This window comes from Antechinus flavipes, chromosome 1 (assembly GCF_016432865.1).
Source record: "Antechinus flavipes isolate AdamAnt ecotype Samford, QLD, Australia chromosome 1, AdamAnt_v2, whole genome shotgun sequence".
NCBI classification, from domain to species: domain Eukaryota; kingdom Metazoa; phylum Chordata; class Mammalia; order Dasyuromorphia; family Dasyuridae; genus Antechinus; species Antechinus flavipes.
The window spans coordinates 443,860,940-443,877,843 of NC_067398.1; the positions used below are offsets into that span (position 1 = coordinate 443,860,940).

A 16,904-nucleotide genomic window follows, 5' to 3' on the forward strand; every position below is an offset into this window, starting at 1 on the left:
GGCAGAAGTTTCAGAAACATACCTGAAATTAAATTAATTGTATATGAATAACTAGGTCTAATATTTAATTAAGCATAGTTTAAATTTTCTTTCATTTATACATTCATACACACCACATATATTCCTATAAATAATGAAAATAATAAATTTGGGCAAAATGAATTTGGGCAAAAAGTTTGACAATTGAAGTTTTAACCTTTTTAATTCTCAATTTCTGAATACATATATATATATATATATATAAAACACATCTTATTACCATTAATAAAAAAAAAGACTACCATTTGCTTTGGGTGCTGAATTTTCATCAGTTCTTCTTTCTGACTTTCTTTAATTCTACCCTGATTTCTTTTAGGCACTGAAGATATAATATAGGGTTAATTTTCATGGCTATAAAGGTTGGAAACATACTAGGATTTTTGGACTGCATCCCCCAAACTATAATTACTATTATATTCTCACATTTTTATGCTAAAATTAATCAGGTTGTGTGAAATATTTATAGCATCAATAATATTATAACTAGAAAAGGACAGACTAGTATATAGAGAAACAAACCTCAGAGTCATGAAGATGTGTTGTCAAGACCTGCCTCCAAGACATGTTGGCTATATGACTACAAGTAAGTGACTTAACTGCTCAGCATCTCTAGACAACTCTCAAAGACTACAAATTATAGAAGAAGAATTTCTGATTTACATAAGTGGGAGATTTTACTTAACAGTTCCCCACACCAATAAAATCTCATTTCTAGATTAAATTAAAAAAAAAAAAAGAAAATAGCAAAATTAAGTTCATTTTTACAGACATTCTGATAAAAAAAAAAGCAGCTTCAATAATGTATTTATTCAATTGAGGTGATATCAATGGGCATGCAAAATGGGAAGAAAAGAATTGCCCAACTATGTTATATTTGTTTGATGTAGATGTGATCTAAATTGTGCTGAATTTTGTTTTTGTTTTTGTTTCTTCTTTTTGTTTTTACTTTTTCACCATATACTAATAATTTCTTTTTGCATACAAAATGAAATGAAAATTTGTAACAATGGAAATGTGATCTTTTTAAGCTGTCAAACATTATAATGCTGGTCTAGAAGTATACTTCTGGAGATACCTAGAGTTGGTAATTAGTTTACATTAAAAAATACTGCCTAAACATTTCTTGTGTTTTTCCCTTCATGCTGCATAAATATGGACATAATCAAATATCACTGACTGAGCTCTCAATACTAGTAGGGAGACAAGTAGTTTGAAAGGAAGGTTAGGAGCTATTACAAGCATACAAGAATCTGGACAATCTGAAGATTGAACAGTAAATGTAAATGATATATAATCACATGTAGGAAAAAAAATCACCATATATATATATATAGCTAAAAATAGCTATATAGAGATATTAAAAAGTATTAAATAGTTCAGAAAAAAGTGAAAGCATGATATAGAACATGCATGATTGGAGTGGTCAAAAGGCTAGAGTAGTAAGTCAACAAAGGGGAAAGAAGTAGAAATGAGAAATAAGAAAAAAAATTGAAGAAAAAATGAATATTTACTTGAAAAATGTGATATAGAAAGAATTTCTAGAACTTAGTAATAATGCATATAAAGTAAAAGTGAAGGAGAGTTCTTATTTTAAATAATATATAATTATCTGTTATATAATATCATTCTTTTATATATAGTATCTATATAAATACATATATATGTATATATGAAACTCTTCACCTTTATTTCATATCAATTATAAAATATGTGAAGGGAATTAATGCCAATATATAAGACCAAAAGCTATTCCCCAATAGATAAGTAACCAAAAGATATGAAGAGTTTTCAAAACAAGAATTGCAAACTGCAACTATAAGAGAAACTGTTTCAAATAACTAAGAATGAAAGAAATATGAATCAAAACAATTCTGAATGTGAAGCCCCACACAGCTAAAACTGGCAAAGCTGACCAAAAAAAAATGGGAACAGTTAATCTTGGAGATGTTATAGAAAGAAAAGACCACTAATATAGTGTTGTTGGAGCTATGACTTGGTCCAATCATTCTGGAAAGCAATTTTTAAGTGTCAAACAAAGTAAATAAAACAACCATACTTTATGACCCAGAAATTCTGTTGATAGGCATTTATGTCTCTCCCAAGGAGGCTAATATTAGGTACCATAAAAAAATGAAAGTTTTCAATTTGTGGTATCAAAGAATCAGAAACAAAGTGGATGCTATCAATTAGGGAATGAATGACTAAATAAATTGTAGTGCATTAATATTGTGGAATATTATTGGGCTGTAAAAAGTACTGAATATGATGAATAAAAACCTTGGAAAAACTTATTTGGACTAATATCAAGTGAAAAAAGCAGAACGGGGAAAACAATATATACAATGACAATAACAAATTAAATAGAATAACAATAAGCAAAAGTAAATATTGTAGAAATCTACATAATCTATATGCCCTACACATTTGATGAAAACTTCAATATGGGGCACTGGGAAGATCATAAGTCAAAGTCAAAAGACATAAATTCAAATTTTGGTTCTGCTACTTAGTAGCTGTATGACTAAGTAAGTTATATAACATCACTGAGCCTCAGTTTCCTCATCTGTAAATGGAGGTTAGATTACATAACAGTTGAAGTTATTTCCATCTCTAAATTTATATTTGTATCATTCTATTAAAAACATGCAGCTCATCCTTTATTTCTAATTGAATTAATTTATTTTCACATCAGAATTTCATTCTTTAGAACAGACTGTCCTTCTAGGGCCAACTTTATCTAGTGATTCTTTAGCTCTCAAAGAAGATAGAAGCAAAGGAAGGTAATTGAGAATGAATAAAAAAGAGTTTCATGGTTCTGGAAAAATAATGCCAGGAATAAAAGAATTCAGAATGAAATGATGCCAAGGGTTGATATTTAGGACAACCACCAAAAAGACTTTACTAGCCTTTTGGAGCTAAAGCCTAATTGGAATAAAAGGAAGATTTTTTTTTTTTCAAAAGGGCTAAGATTGTGGCTACACTAGATGAATAGAATAGTGATCATGGATGATAAAGTGAGGGCAAAACTGCTTTATTCCTATTTTGTTTCTGTTTTCTTTATTGAGAGATCTTCAGATTGAGAAATACAGAAGAAAAGTGTTTAATGAAGAAGTGAGACTCAAGACAAATGAGCTGAGGAAAGCATTTAGCTACTCCTTGATGAATTTAAGTCACTAAGGAAAGAAAAAAAACTGCATCTCAGAGAAATGAAAGAATTTTAAATGTGAATGATTTTTGAAAATTTTTCAAGATTAGAAGAAATTGTTTTTTTAACATAAGATTACAGATTAGCAAATGTCATTCCTATTTTCAAAAAAGCAAAGGAAGTAGATTTCAAATTAGGGGACAGTGAACTTCATTTCAGTTCCTAACAAAAAGAATTGTTCATTGAAAAAGCATGGTTTGTGAAAACTTTGAAGGAGAAGCAGTATTGCCATGAGCTGACATGGGCTCACCAAAATCAAATCATACTGTATTAACCTCATTTTGTTAATATTGTTTCAATAAAATTTTTAGACTAGTCTATCAGAAGAATCATTTAGACATGTCTAGATACGTACATTCACACATAAATGGATATGATATATATAATGTATATATACAATGTATATATATTGTGATAGTTATATAGACATATAGCTCAATATCAATGCATATCTTATTCACATGAAGTTCTTAAAAGTTTGTTGCTTTGGGATTAAATATATGGATTGGAAAAAAATTAACAGTCTTTAACATATATATACCCAGAGGCAAAATGAGAACATATGATGTGGATGGTAGTACAATGAGATAGACTGAGGAATAATTACATTACTGAACCCAAATAGTATTTATCAATTTTTAACAGATAGGACTTTTATAGAGGACTTTGTTCTTGTTTATTCAATGGTTGTTTTTTTGTTTAATAGATGAAATAATAGTTGAAATGAATATCAACTGTGCATATGATCCAAAGTTAGGAAGATAGCTAGCACATTAGATAAGGATCCAAAATGTTTCTGACAAATCAGAATGGTAGAAACTAAGAAACAAGTGTAAAATTTTATATAAAAGTGTGTGTGTGTGTGTGTGCACATCTGTATGTATGTGCATATATATACATGCATGTATGTATATAAGCATTTACATTATGTCCATATGTGAATATATATGTATGTGTGTGTATATATATGTATATATATATATATATATATAATTAAAATTATTAGATGGAATACATATCAAATATGTGGATGACAAAATGTTGGGAAGTTAACAGAATCACAGAATGTGATATATTCACAAAATGTTTCTGACAAACTAGAATGGTAGGACATGAAAACATACAAATGTACTTACAGAAAAAAAATTCACTAAAAGATTCTCTTTTCAATACATAGGCAGCTTTCAGGATCTAAGTCAAGAAGTATCTCTTTTGTGCCAGATACTATGTGCTGTGGATATTACTCTACTCTTAAGGAACTCGTAGTCTTTTGGGATCCTTTGGAAAACTATACTTTCTTCTAAACTATTTCACAAATTAGATCACATATAAAAATTCCTTTAATACATATAAATGACAACTTGCTATTAAAAATCTTTAGCATAACTTCCAAAGTACATAATATTTGTGTGTTGCCTGCCTCTGGCAAAATTGTAACGATGGCAAAATTGTTTTTGGTTCTTTCAACTTCTGATTTCTTTGTCTTCTCCCATTCCTTTTATCTCTTCCCCAGGTACCGATACTACCAAATTCTTCATTGTTACCAAAGGAAATAATCTTAAAAACTCATTCACAGGAAAATGCTTAGTATTTAAGATATTATCACTTCCTAGATTTTATACATTTTAAGAAGGAAGAGAAAGAGATTATGATGGTGATAATTATTAATACAGAAGAGTGAATAATTAAAAAAATTCCAAGCATCAAATTTTTAATGGGGATGTTTCCAAATGCACCTGAAATTATATAACTAACTCAACTCTGAATGCCATACTTCATCTACATGGAAGGCAGATCCTATTCAAATAAGGTCCAATTTAGTTCTTTGGGGTAACACATCTTTTAACAATTCCAGGTTAAGTCAATTTTTTAAGGTGGAAAAACTTGTTTGTAAATCGGACTTAATTTATACATAGATGAGACCAACAACAGAGTCTTTCTACCCTGGGTTCCAATCTGCCTCCCATGCACATTTGAGGAGCTATAAAGATCCTCTTAACCCTTATTTCCTTTAAAGTAAACCCTTAAGGAGCATTTTATAAATTAGAAGGTTATTTACCTGCAGATTCTGCCTGGAAAGTTAGTGTAAAAGAATAACAACTGGAAAGCAATCTAGGCAGTATGTTAGAGAGGAATTTACTAGGATTAGATTGGGGGATGAAGAAAGGGGGTGAGAAATTAACATGTTTTTTTTCTTTTTTTGCATTCCCATTGTTCTTTCTTCTCCTTTTTGTACCTTTTCCTCTTTTGCTATGATTCCTACCCTGCATATGCCTAAGTCTTTTAAACTGACAAAGGTTTATTGTGTTGCTAAATGCATGGACCACAAATATACTTATAATATTGCATAGAATTAAATTTTATAGAACTTAAATCAACAATCAGATAGCAAATACTTACTAAATAATATTAAATACCTACAATATAAAGATCACTGTACAAGATGTTAGAAGTTTAGCTAAGATTCAGTCCTTGCCACCAGGATATAGTTCCTACTTCCAAAAAGTTAGTCTTTGTCTCTGCAGGACACAAATTAGAATCATGCACAGAGCTAGAAGGAAGCTCAGAGTTCAATTAGTCTAAACCATACATGAAGAGGACTCTTCTCTACAACTTTCACCTAAATGAAGACTTCCAATGAGAAAAAAACCCCTACTACCTCGTAGCTGTTTTAGGATTCTACTGTGGGTCAATATACATTGTCAGGAGCTCTTTTTTCCTTCCTCTAGCTTATCTCTATCTATCTTTGCAACTTCTAAACTCTGCTCTCAATTCATCCTTGTGGTACCAAGCCAATAATAAGTCTAATGCCTCTTGAGTTTTCACTTCTTAAGTTTCTTATTCATTTTTTCAATTGAATTTATGAATGCTTTTGGAAACCCTTTCTACTCTAATTTTAGAAAAAGCAGGTTGGATTGGTCTTTTTACCTTGGTGTGGCAATGGAACAAATTGTATAAGTGTGTTTTTGTTTCACCACTGAAATAACCAACCACAATCCTTCTGAACTCCGATCTGTTAAATTGGACTAAAATTGAATTGCTTTGATCTAAAGTTGTAGTTGGAATGATTTGTAAAATTCATACTCTCATAAATTAGAAGAGACTAGAAAAGATGTTGGAACTCATTTATAGATATCATTTATAGATAGACAAAAAACTTCAACTCCCTTTGCCTCAGTTTTTCATGAACAAAATGAAAGAGTGACATTAAATGAGCAATATCCCATTTAAGGGATAGAGGAAGAGAACACGACAGTGATCTTCTAGGCTTTTAATAGCTTTTATCTGGACCTTATGTCCCATTTTCAAATTCATGAACCTATGATTTAGTCAAATCTTTTCATTTTAAAGATAAAAAAAAGAGGCCTGAGTAATTTACTTGATTAGCCTAAGATAAAATACAATAGGCAGTAAGCAGAAAAACCAAAATTTGAACTCAAGTGATCTAATTCCAAATTCTTTTCTTTTTCTATCTTACTATATAGTCTCTATTTTGAAATAGACTGTGTTGTTATTATTGTTGAATCATTTGCAGTCATGTAGTCTTTTCTTGGTAAACTCAGTTTTTCTTGGTAAATATCTTGAAGTTATTTGTCATTTCCTTCTCCAGCTCATTTTATAGATGGGAAACTGAGTTAAAAAGGATTAAATGACTTGCCTAGAGTAACAAAACTAGTAAGTATATGAGGTCTGATTTGAATTCCCACAATATGAGTCTTCTGAATCTCTACTTCACTTTGCCTTATGCTGGAGTGTGGGTTCAGCCTGAAAGTGAACTTGATGTGAAATATGTACAGTAAAGCCCAAAGAAACCAGATGTTATAGAAGCAGGTTCATGGTTGTTCTGCACATACCAGCTCCTCCTTCCTCCACTCTGGGCCAAGACCCTTTCATCAATATGGGGCCTGGTTAACATATGACTGAATTGCATCACTACACAGCATCATAACACTCATTTGCATTAATGAGTGGTGGATGATTGATCCTCTTTCCCCAACAAAAAGTAGAATAACAAATCAGAGAAATAAGGTAATTTATTTTCTAGCAGCATATTTGCCTCAGTTCCCCAAATGCCATTCTTAGATAGGTATGTAGACAAAGTGTTTTATAAATTCTGGTTATAAAATCACTGTCATTAAGGTTACATTCCTCAAACAAAGACATAAAGTGATCTATGGTGTGAGGGGAGGGAATCACAATCAATCAACAAGTATTTATTATGCATTTGCTATTACTAGGCAACTAGATGCTCAGTATATAGAGTGTTGGACTTGGAACTGTGAAGACCTAAATTCAAATATGGATCAGACACTTACTAGCTGTGTATCCCTGGACAAGTCACTTAATCTTGTTTGCCTTAATTCATTGAACAAGGAAATGGAAACCATTTCAGTGCCATTTGCTAAGAAAATTGGCATTCTATTGTCTATGGGATCATAAAAGTTGGACATGAAAAAACAACTGAATAACAAAAACTTACAGGACATTGTATTAAGCTTTGCTAATACAAAGTAAGGCAAAAACACAATCCCTGTCCTCAAGGAGCTTGTATAACAGGAGAGCCAACATATACATAAATTAGTACCTAAAAGAGGAATACAAAGGACATTGGGGGTGACCTTAGAAAGGATGGTACTAGAAGTAGAGGGACCTGAAAAGCATTACTTCAGAAGGTGAAGTGTATGTGTGTGTGTATATATATACATATATATATACACACACACATACACATACATATATTTACTTGAGCTAAGTGTAAAAAAAAGTCATGTTAAAAGTCAGAAAGAGGGGGCAAGAATATTGCAGGCATGATATACCAGTATAAAGTCACAGACAACAGATAGATTTTCATATATAAGTAACAGCAAATAGGCCAACAGAGCTTCATTATACAGTGTACAAAAAGGCAACAATGTGTTAAAAGAATATAAAAATATGAAGGGGCTAAATTGAAGAGCTTACATTGAATACCTGAGGTAATGGAGAGCCACTGTAGTAATGTAGTCAGAACTATGCAGAATCATGTTGGTAATTGTAGAGGATAGATTAGAGTAAGACGAAAACTAAGGCAGATAGGGTGGTTATTTTGGGAGTGGAGAGAACAGGAAATAGGCAAGGAATGCTACAGAAAAAGAAATTATAAGATTTGGCAACTAAAAAAGAAGAAGTAATGCTTACTTCTATTTTTTGGCTTGTTTAGTAGGAAGGTTGGGAAAAATAGGTAAAGAGCATTGTCTTTTTTCCATAATATTCTTATAAATTGGAAATTGATATTGATTCATATATATTTTATTAAAGAAATTAAGTCCAAAGAGAAGTTACATTTAGTAAATCTATGTTAGTCACATTTTCCTGTGTAATCACATTGATCACACATCCTAATTAAAGAAATAGGGAATAAGAAGGAAAAGAAAAGATCTGAGATATTTGGGGAGGGAAGGTCTGGGACAGATACTATAAGGATAGAAGAAAATCTTTTGGAATATCAGTAAATAGTATAAAAACACTGGATATCTTGGAAGAAGATGGAAGAATGCTAACAGGACATGAGTGAGGGTAGTATTCCAGTAACCAACTTTACCTAGCTTTACAATTTGACTTGAGACTAAATACATTATTTTGACCCCAAAAAATATTTTTACTTCTTTGGATTGGGTACAGTAGTATAGCAGGTAACCTATTGTACTTATACCTAATATAAGCTTTAATATTTATCTCTATGTATATATATATATATGCATAAAACCTCATACATGTGTATATAAAGACATTTTTCTATACTTCTAAAACCAAAATTCTTTTTCATGTCTGCCCATAAAATTACTCCTTTCAAACTTTTGAACTTGCCTCTTTCTCCTATTCTATTCACTTAAATTCTCGATCTAGTAGTTATCATTGATTATTCATCTTTTTTCATGTGCTATATTTAATCAGTATTGTCTTGTGAATTCTACCTACACAGTATTTCTTACTCCACTCACATCAGCACCTCCCTATTTATGTACTTATTATTTCTAAGTTATAATTCTGCAATAACTTTCTGCAATTATATACACACACACACACACACACACACACACACTACACTTTGATTCAACCTTTGCACAGCTACCAAAAGATAGATTTAACACACAAGTCTGACCATTTCATTTTCCTACTCTAGTAGGAAATTCTCCAGAATTTCCAGTAGCTCCCTGTTACCACAAAATGCAAACTTTATTGTTTAAAAGTCTTTTACAATCTGACTTCAGTCTACCTTGTCAGGTATATTCACCTTCTTGCACTTATATTCTTCAGCTAAACTGGCCTAATTGCTATTCCTTGTACAAAGATCTTTCATTTCTAAATCTTTGCACATACAGCCACATGAAAAGTATGATCTTCCTCTTCTCCTCATACCTGTTAGGATGACCAATTTCCTTCAAGGTTAACTCAAGTGCCAATCTTCTATAAATGCCCTTTCAGGATTCCCTTCAATTGATAGTGGACCTTTTCCCAGCCTGCCTATTATTTTGTATGTTTTATTTTCTTATATAGACTATTTCCTCTTGGTGTAATATAAGCTTCTTGAAGTCAAGGATTGCTTTTGCCTTCATATTTCAAGTGCCTAGCACAGTGTTTCATATATGTAAGTACTAAATAAAAGTGTGTTGGATGAATGAAAGTTGTAAATAACATTCCTCAGACATAACACAATATACTACCTGGCCTTTGGGAAAAAAGTGCCTATATTGAATTAATTCTTTTATTCTATAAAGACATGTCATAGCAAAAGTTTCATTAAAAAAAAAAACAGAAGCAGATAAAAGGATCAGAGCTAACCAATTACATTATTATTGAAAAAAAAAAAACAATAATTTATAAGTTGCTATTAGCTAAATATTTATTTGACTTTATGTGTAAGTATTAGGTCTACACATATTGTCCCAGGATAGAAAATATTATTTCAAAATTCTACTTATCTTTGGACATAATAAAACAATAAAATAATTTGAATTACAATTTCTTTTTAAAAAAAAAATCCAAATGCTGGATTTTGCTTAATTAAATTTCACACTACATTTCAACCTTGAAGTGAACATAAATCTGAAACTAATAAAAATGGCAATAATTTCCATAGTTAGGTTAATATTTAGCAGCAGAGAATAACTTTTATTTATCTCTGAAAACAGTTTTCTTCATCTAAACAAATGACTGCAATAAGATTAAGTGAAATATGTTTTTGGTTTCTTAAATTCATAGACATATTCCAATTTCCTTCTGCACAATGATTTTTATGCAAATACATACTACACAATCTCGTGACCTCTTTTGCCATCATACTGGGACAGTGACAGTTTAATAATTGGAATGGCACATATCTGGTATATTTGATTTTGAATTACAAACTTAGAAATAAGTTTATTGAAATGAAAATACTTGTGACTCCCTGTTAATTCTAAACTGATCAGGTTATCATTGTTCCATATTAGAAAAAGCTAATAAGATGTTTGTAACTAATTGTTCCACTTAGATTTTCTTTTCTCACATTCTTTCTCCAACATACTTTCTCTCATTCTCTCTTGGTCCTCAATTTCTAGTTCTTAACCCTAGTTTTTCATCCATCATATGGATAATGAGAAAACCCCAAAAATGTTCCTTAGGAGATTGTTTCACTATAAAGTTACCTAGGGATTAAATTCCACTTGGACTTCTTTTGTTCATGATAGAGGCAATCTATGAATTCACTATTTCCAGTTGATTTAAAATAGAAATATGCAAATAGCATTATGGAATCCAAACAGAGTAGTCTATTTCACTTCTCCCCTATATATATAAAAGGTAATTGGGGAGAAAATTGTACTGTAATTAAGGTTTTGATTTTGAAGGAAAAAAATTAGTGGACACTTCACTTTAGAAAAATATATAGGTTCAGTCGAAAAGCAGATATTGCATGGTATTTGCATTTCCTGCATAGAGAGCAAAGAGCCAAACAGCTCACCATGAAAATTCTTGACCCCAACTGACAGAAGGCTGGACTGTAAATCCAACCTGTAAAATGTTGCAAAAGCCTCCTTTGTTCTTTTAGTTTAACTGTCTAGAATTGTGTATTTGTTATTATTATTTTTTTGTTGTTGTTGGTCTCTTTGGAAACATTTATTATCATTTGTGATATAGAGAACACATAATTGTTGTTATAAAAATAGATGATTTATTCTGTCGGAAAACATTTTTACTTATTGATTTATTCATTAATCAAATATTTGCGTGCTGAATATGTGAAGGTCAGTCTACTAGGGACTATGGGGAAAACAGTGATGGGAAAATTAACAGACATGTTATTGATATGCTTATGTTTGCCATTAAACCAATGCAACTGAATTTGGAAAACTATTAAGTTGAAAGCACTCATACATTAAAAACTTAAGAAATTCCTAAAAATATAAAATAGATTTGTTAATGAAGCAAAATATATTTCTGTAATTGGTTCTTATCAATTTTGCTTTAAATGTATTCATGAAAAAGTTGAAATCAAAATCAGGTGATCCTAAGTTCCTTTTGTCTAAGTTTTATTTCAAGATTCAACTTTGTTTTCAGTTTTAATAGAGGAAAACTCACCTAACTGGTACTTTCTTTTTACATTAGAAAAATACAATGCTTTGTACTTCAGAAAGTTCTACCGTAAAATAAAAAGTGTTTTTTTTAAATAAAGGTTTTGACCAAAATTGCTTTTCCTTTTAAAAAATATAAATAAGCAAATTCAAATTAAATATATTATTGCCAAAACCTGAATACAGCTATGCTTATTTTTATTTTTTGTCATCGTTAGCAACAGACATAAAGGTATTCTGTTTTTAAGTCCATATGGAAAGATCATCAACACTTCGTGCCTCTGGGTCTTTTGCCAAAATACCATATCCCACATGCCTTTTACCTTAAACATAAAAGAAAAGGTGTTTTTCTGGTCAAATAAAGAAATAATTTTTACTAGCATGCGTCTAATGTTTAAGCTGCCTAAATCCTGCCAAAGACATTAAAACACCATCTGTAAAACAGATTTTCATTAAATTGATCATTTTAAAGTTAAGCAGCTAGGCAGATGATGCTTTAGCACTAACCTTTAACCTTTAACCTTCTTAAACTAGAATTAGGTCACACACATCTTTAAGGTAATGCCATTTTAGTTGGAGAACATAAGAGGTAATCTAGTTAAATTGAACTGACAAATTAGTCTTTATAGTGTTCTAAATCAATATGTTGTCAATAAGGAAAAAAAGGAGTTTACTTATAACTCAATATTTGCTTTTGGTAAATACTAATTCTTAATTTTTTTCTTTAAAATTTAACTGTTAGTATGTGAATATCATTGTGAATTCAATACTTGAACTCATGTAATTACAGATCATTAAATCAGAAGCTCACAAACTACTTTGTCTTATTTAAATATTTTCTCCATATTTTTCTGTTATAATTATTGCTTTTCTTGTTATTGTCCAGATTTTCTCAATTAAAATTAACATTACATATCAGCCAATTACATTTTGGGGGCACAGAGCAACTAAGCTTGCTGTTTCTCTTGTCCTTGATTTGCTTGGCAATGATTTCATGTTGGGCTGCCACACAGGCACCATTCAAAAGGAGAACAAATGACACCTTTAAAATGGCGTTGATAAGTAGTGATGTACAAATATATATAATATAAGGATAGAGGTACACTTATAATGATATGTATAACACCATCATTAACACTGAAGCTTTCCAAACCTAGAAAACTCCAACTTTTCTTCCTAATAAATGAAAATGCATTTGGTTGCTATGGAATATTTTTTTCCTTTAGTAGTAGTTACTAAATACTTCTTGTTGGATACTGTAAATTATTATGGCTTGATTTTCTAATACCAAATTCTAACAGTCTAAATATGAGGGTTCCCCCCACCAAAAAGCCACAATATAAACTGTATTCATTGAAAGCAAAGACTGCTCCCTCCCTGCTCACCCCCCACCCTGCTACTGGCATTACTATACTAGGAGATGTAATTAAAAGATGCATTACTAGGAAAGTTAGACATTTTTTTTAAATTCATAATAAAATGAATAATGCAGGAGAGGCAGGACAAACTTTTTTCTTTGCAATATTGTAAAAACAAAACTATTTGCCTAAGAGTAGTCAGTTACTTTTCCACCAGACAAGTTTTGATTTCCCTAATACCTTTGAAATCTATGCTTGCAAACAGTCATCCTCTTTAGCCCTTCATGAGTTGGTAAACATTCAAAGACAATAGCAAACTGTTCCTGCAGTGAAATTTATGAAAGCAACTTCCATAAAGAATGGTCAATCACTGTAAGCAACTATTCATTCCTCTCTAAAATGAAAGGATTGCACTGGCCTGATCTCCAAGATTCCTTCCAACTTTGACATTCTATTATTCTATCCAAGTAAGACACCTTCAAAAAAAAATTTAAGAAAAAAGAAAACATCACCATTCTTCATGTTTCCATATGATATTAATAAAGTGGAAAGTTTTGCACATTTCCATCTTATATGCCAAGCATGTTAACTTAATTGTTAGAGGAGTTAGCTGCTTGAGTGTAAACACAGTTCATGAATATTCTATATGACTCCTAGGGCCTAGAGCTATTATTTATACAAAATTAATATTTTTATTCTCCTAGATATTCTGAGAGTTTTAATACTTTGAACTAGCAATAAAAAGACATTTATAAACTTTCATCAATTAACCAATATCACTGAAGTATAATACAATTCCGCCTTTGTATTTTATTTTTAATAGCATAAATTTAGAAAACTTCCATTTTATGTTGAGACCTTATTTCAAATACTAAAAGCCAACCCTAATACTGTCATTCCTGACCTATAAAACACCAGTATCAAAAGAAAGACAATACAAATTCAAACATAGTATTTCTATGTCCTATAAAACATCAAATGGAAAACAAAAACAAAAAACAAAAAAACCACCAAAATCCTAGTTTCACAAATAGAACTAAACCAACAAAATTAAGAATGTTTGTATCTAAGGAGAAATCCACAGTTTGTCCTCTCTTGTATGCTTTTTAAAAAAATATAACTTGAAAAAGCATAGGTATTATAATCAGTAGTTGACTCCTGATAGTTTAGTTATCACTGATTTCTAGTATAAATCAATAGATAACACTTGCAAAATGGATTTTGTAATCATATTTAGAGCTTGTTACAATGACTAATGGTTTGCAATATTTCCTGAATTTTAATATCCTCTAGACAAAAGAAGTTTTTAATAAGTTACAAAGTTATTCATCATAGAAATGGATGTGTTACATTTGTATATGAACCAAGACAATCAAGCCAATCCAGTAAACACACTGCAGAGAATAAATTACCCAGTAATTAGGGTTTGGAAAAAGTCATGACAAGTTATGTAATAAATGGTGTTCATCACTTACACATATTCATCACATCTGCATAGTCTTTTCCAGTAAAGATAAAAATATATTTGCCATATTCTGAACATATTTGTTGATACCACACCCTTTAACGTCTGAAAAAAAATCAAGACTGGCTTGGGATAGAAGCATGTGAAATGATGACAGTGTTTACTTTTGAACACTTTCTAATAATGCTCTGTGAATGTATGTTTACTCTGTGTTACTGTGAACACGGAGGAGAACAGTCATGTTTTGATAGATTATGTTTGTCAACAGGCTCATATGCCAAAAGATGATGTCTTTCCTGACTCAGAACATGGATTTTCCCTTCTACCCTCCAACCCCATTTTCTCCCAGTCAATAAGTATCTAGTAACAAAGTTGCCACTTAAAAAAAAAGGAAACTAAACAAATCATATCATCTATGAAACTATATGGAAAAGTAATTTTATCTTGGGAAGCTAAGGATCCAATTGGTACTAAAGAAACACATGTAATTGGACATAAAATAGTTTCCCTGAATAAATTCTTCAAATTCCATGTACCATGACTAAGAAGTATGGTTTTAGTACTGTTAACCAGAAAACATGTTACTCCATTCTTTAATTTGTTCTTTCCTTAAAGGTTTGTGCTGCAAGCTTTGAAACAGTTAATTTCCTTCTCTACTTTGTGCCAACTGAAATGGATGTCACTGCTTACCTTGTATAGTTTCAGGGCTGCCTCGTGCCTGTGATTGGTGGTATGTAAGCGCAATTTATCCACACTGTTGGTGTAGTAGTCACAGGCGTTACATTTTAGGTGAACCGGGTTGCCAATGGCGATACACTTCAGCCTCCACTCATTCGTTTTGCCCCCTTCTTTAATATGAGCCACCAGTTGATATTTCTGCATATGTTTGTCAGTCTTGCAGTGAAGCTGAAAGTTGGCTTTGAGCTGAGTGTTGTAGTTACAGAGCTTGCACTGGTAGATGTCTCCAATTACAGCCCTCCACTCCTCTTCAGGGAGAGAGCGTTCACTGCTCACATGTACACTTAGGGCCTCCAGGCTGTCAGAGGTGAATTTGTTGCAAACAGCACACTGGAATAGCTTCAGCGCTGGGTCACTGATATAAGGTGACAGCTCTCCTGCAGTAAGGAGGGACAGGTCATCACCCATTAGCTGACCACTGGCAAGCCGGATTTCAGGCGGCAGCTCATTATTTACTACAGGAAAAAAAAATTAAAAGGGAAAATAGAGACCAGAAAACATAGTACACACAAAGGAATCTGTAAAATAAAGTCTTGACAAGGAGTTTGCTTTCTCTAGAGCTTAAACTATAAAAAGCTGTAATAGGATTGAATCAGGATCAATTACAATCATCCCTTTCAACTTCTAAATTCCCTCCTCAGATAGCTTTAATTACTCCTATTGGGCATGATGTCATTCTGAAATTTGTATTTTCAAAGGCAAGAAAGTTGATCAATAAAGTAACAAAAATTCTCTTGTAATTTGAGAGTCTTAGATTAATTTATATAAACACTATTTATTATATGATGTTATATCTTATATCATATCTTATAAGCCGATAATAGTCTACTACATATGTATGATACATAACTATATATTTATACATACACATAAATATGTAATTTTTTTTACCAGTTTAATGATCTGGAGTTAGAGACTTTAAAATATGTTTTAATAATAATATGAAGATGATGATATGACTTCTTAAAACCAATTCTATTTCAATTTCAGCATTTTAAGGAAGTTACAGTTTCTTAATATTATATAAACATCTGAAAGTATTTAATACAAATAAGCCATTTTTAATCAACTAAGGGAGGAACATAAAGTTTACTCACCCTATTTCCTCATTTATCTCTTAATTACTTTCTCTCTAATATTACATTAATTTTAAAGTAGAAGCAGAAATGATTTGATTATTTAGATTAAGGGGAAAGTCCTTTTTGTTAAACTTCCATCTGATTCTTAGCATTTATCATTCAGCAGTGAGGTCATCTTATCCAATCAAAATTTATGATTTAAACTAGTTTTAAAGATTGAGCCTAATCACTGAAAACTAACAATAATGAGAGAGAAGGGGAGACGGATAACCACATCATGAGAAACAAATAGATACTAACCAAGTCCTGGTGCCAAAGCTGCTGCTGTTGCTGGATCAAGCTGAAATGGATTGATCATCATTTGGGGGTCTGCAGGGTTTTCCAGTTTCATTCCAGTGAGGCCTATGTTCTGGGCTAGGTAGTACTGAT

At 31.4% G+C, this 16,904-nt stretch overlaps 1 protein-coding gene across 1 annotated transcript in view; it reads right to left on the bottom strand.

Annotated features, from left to right (window-relative positions):
- The window catches only part of LOC127546520 (zinc finger homeobox protein 4-like), a 115,107-nt gene that overhangs the window by 74,748 nt on the left and 23,455 nt on the right, over positions 1–16,904 (bottom strand). Inside the window, exons 2-3 of the mRNA XM_051973587.1 lie at positions 16,776–16,904; positions 15,349–15,851 (exon numbers count right to left, since the gene is read on the bottom strand). The exon at positions 16,776–16,904 is cut by the window's right edge and continues 2,504 nt beyond it. Of these exons, the coding sequence (XP_051829547.1) occupies positions 15,349–15,851; positions 16,776–16,904 (632 nt within the window). The remainder of the gene's footprint in view (positions 1–15,348; positions 15,852–16,775) is intronic.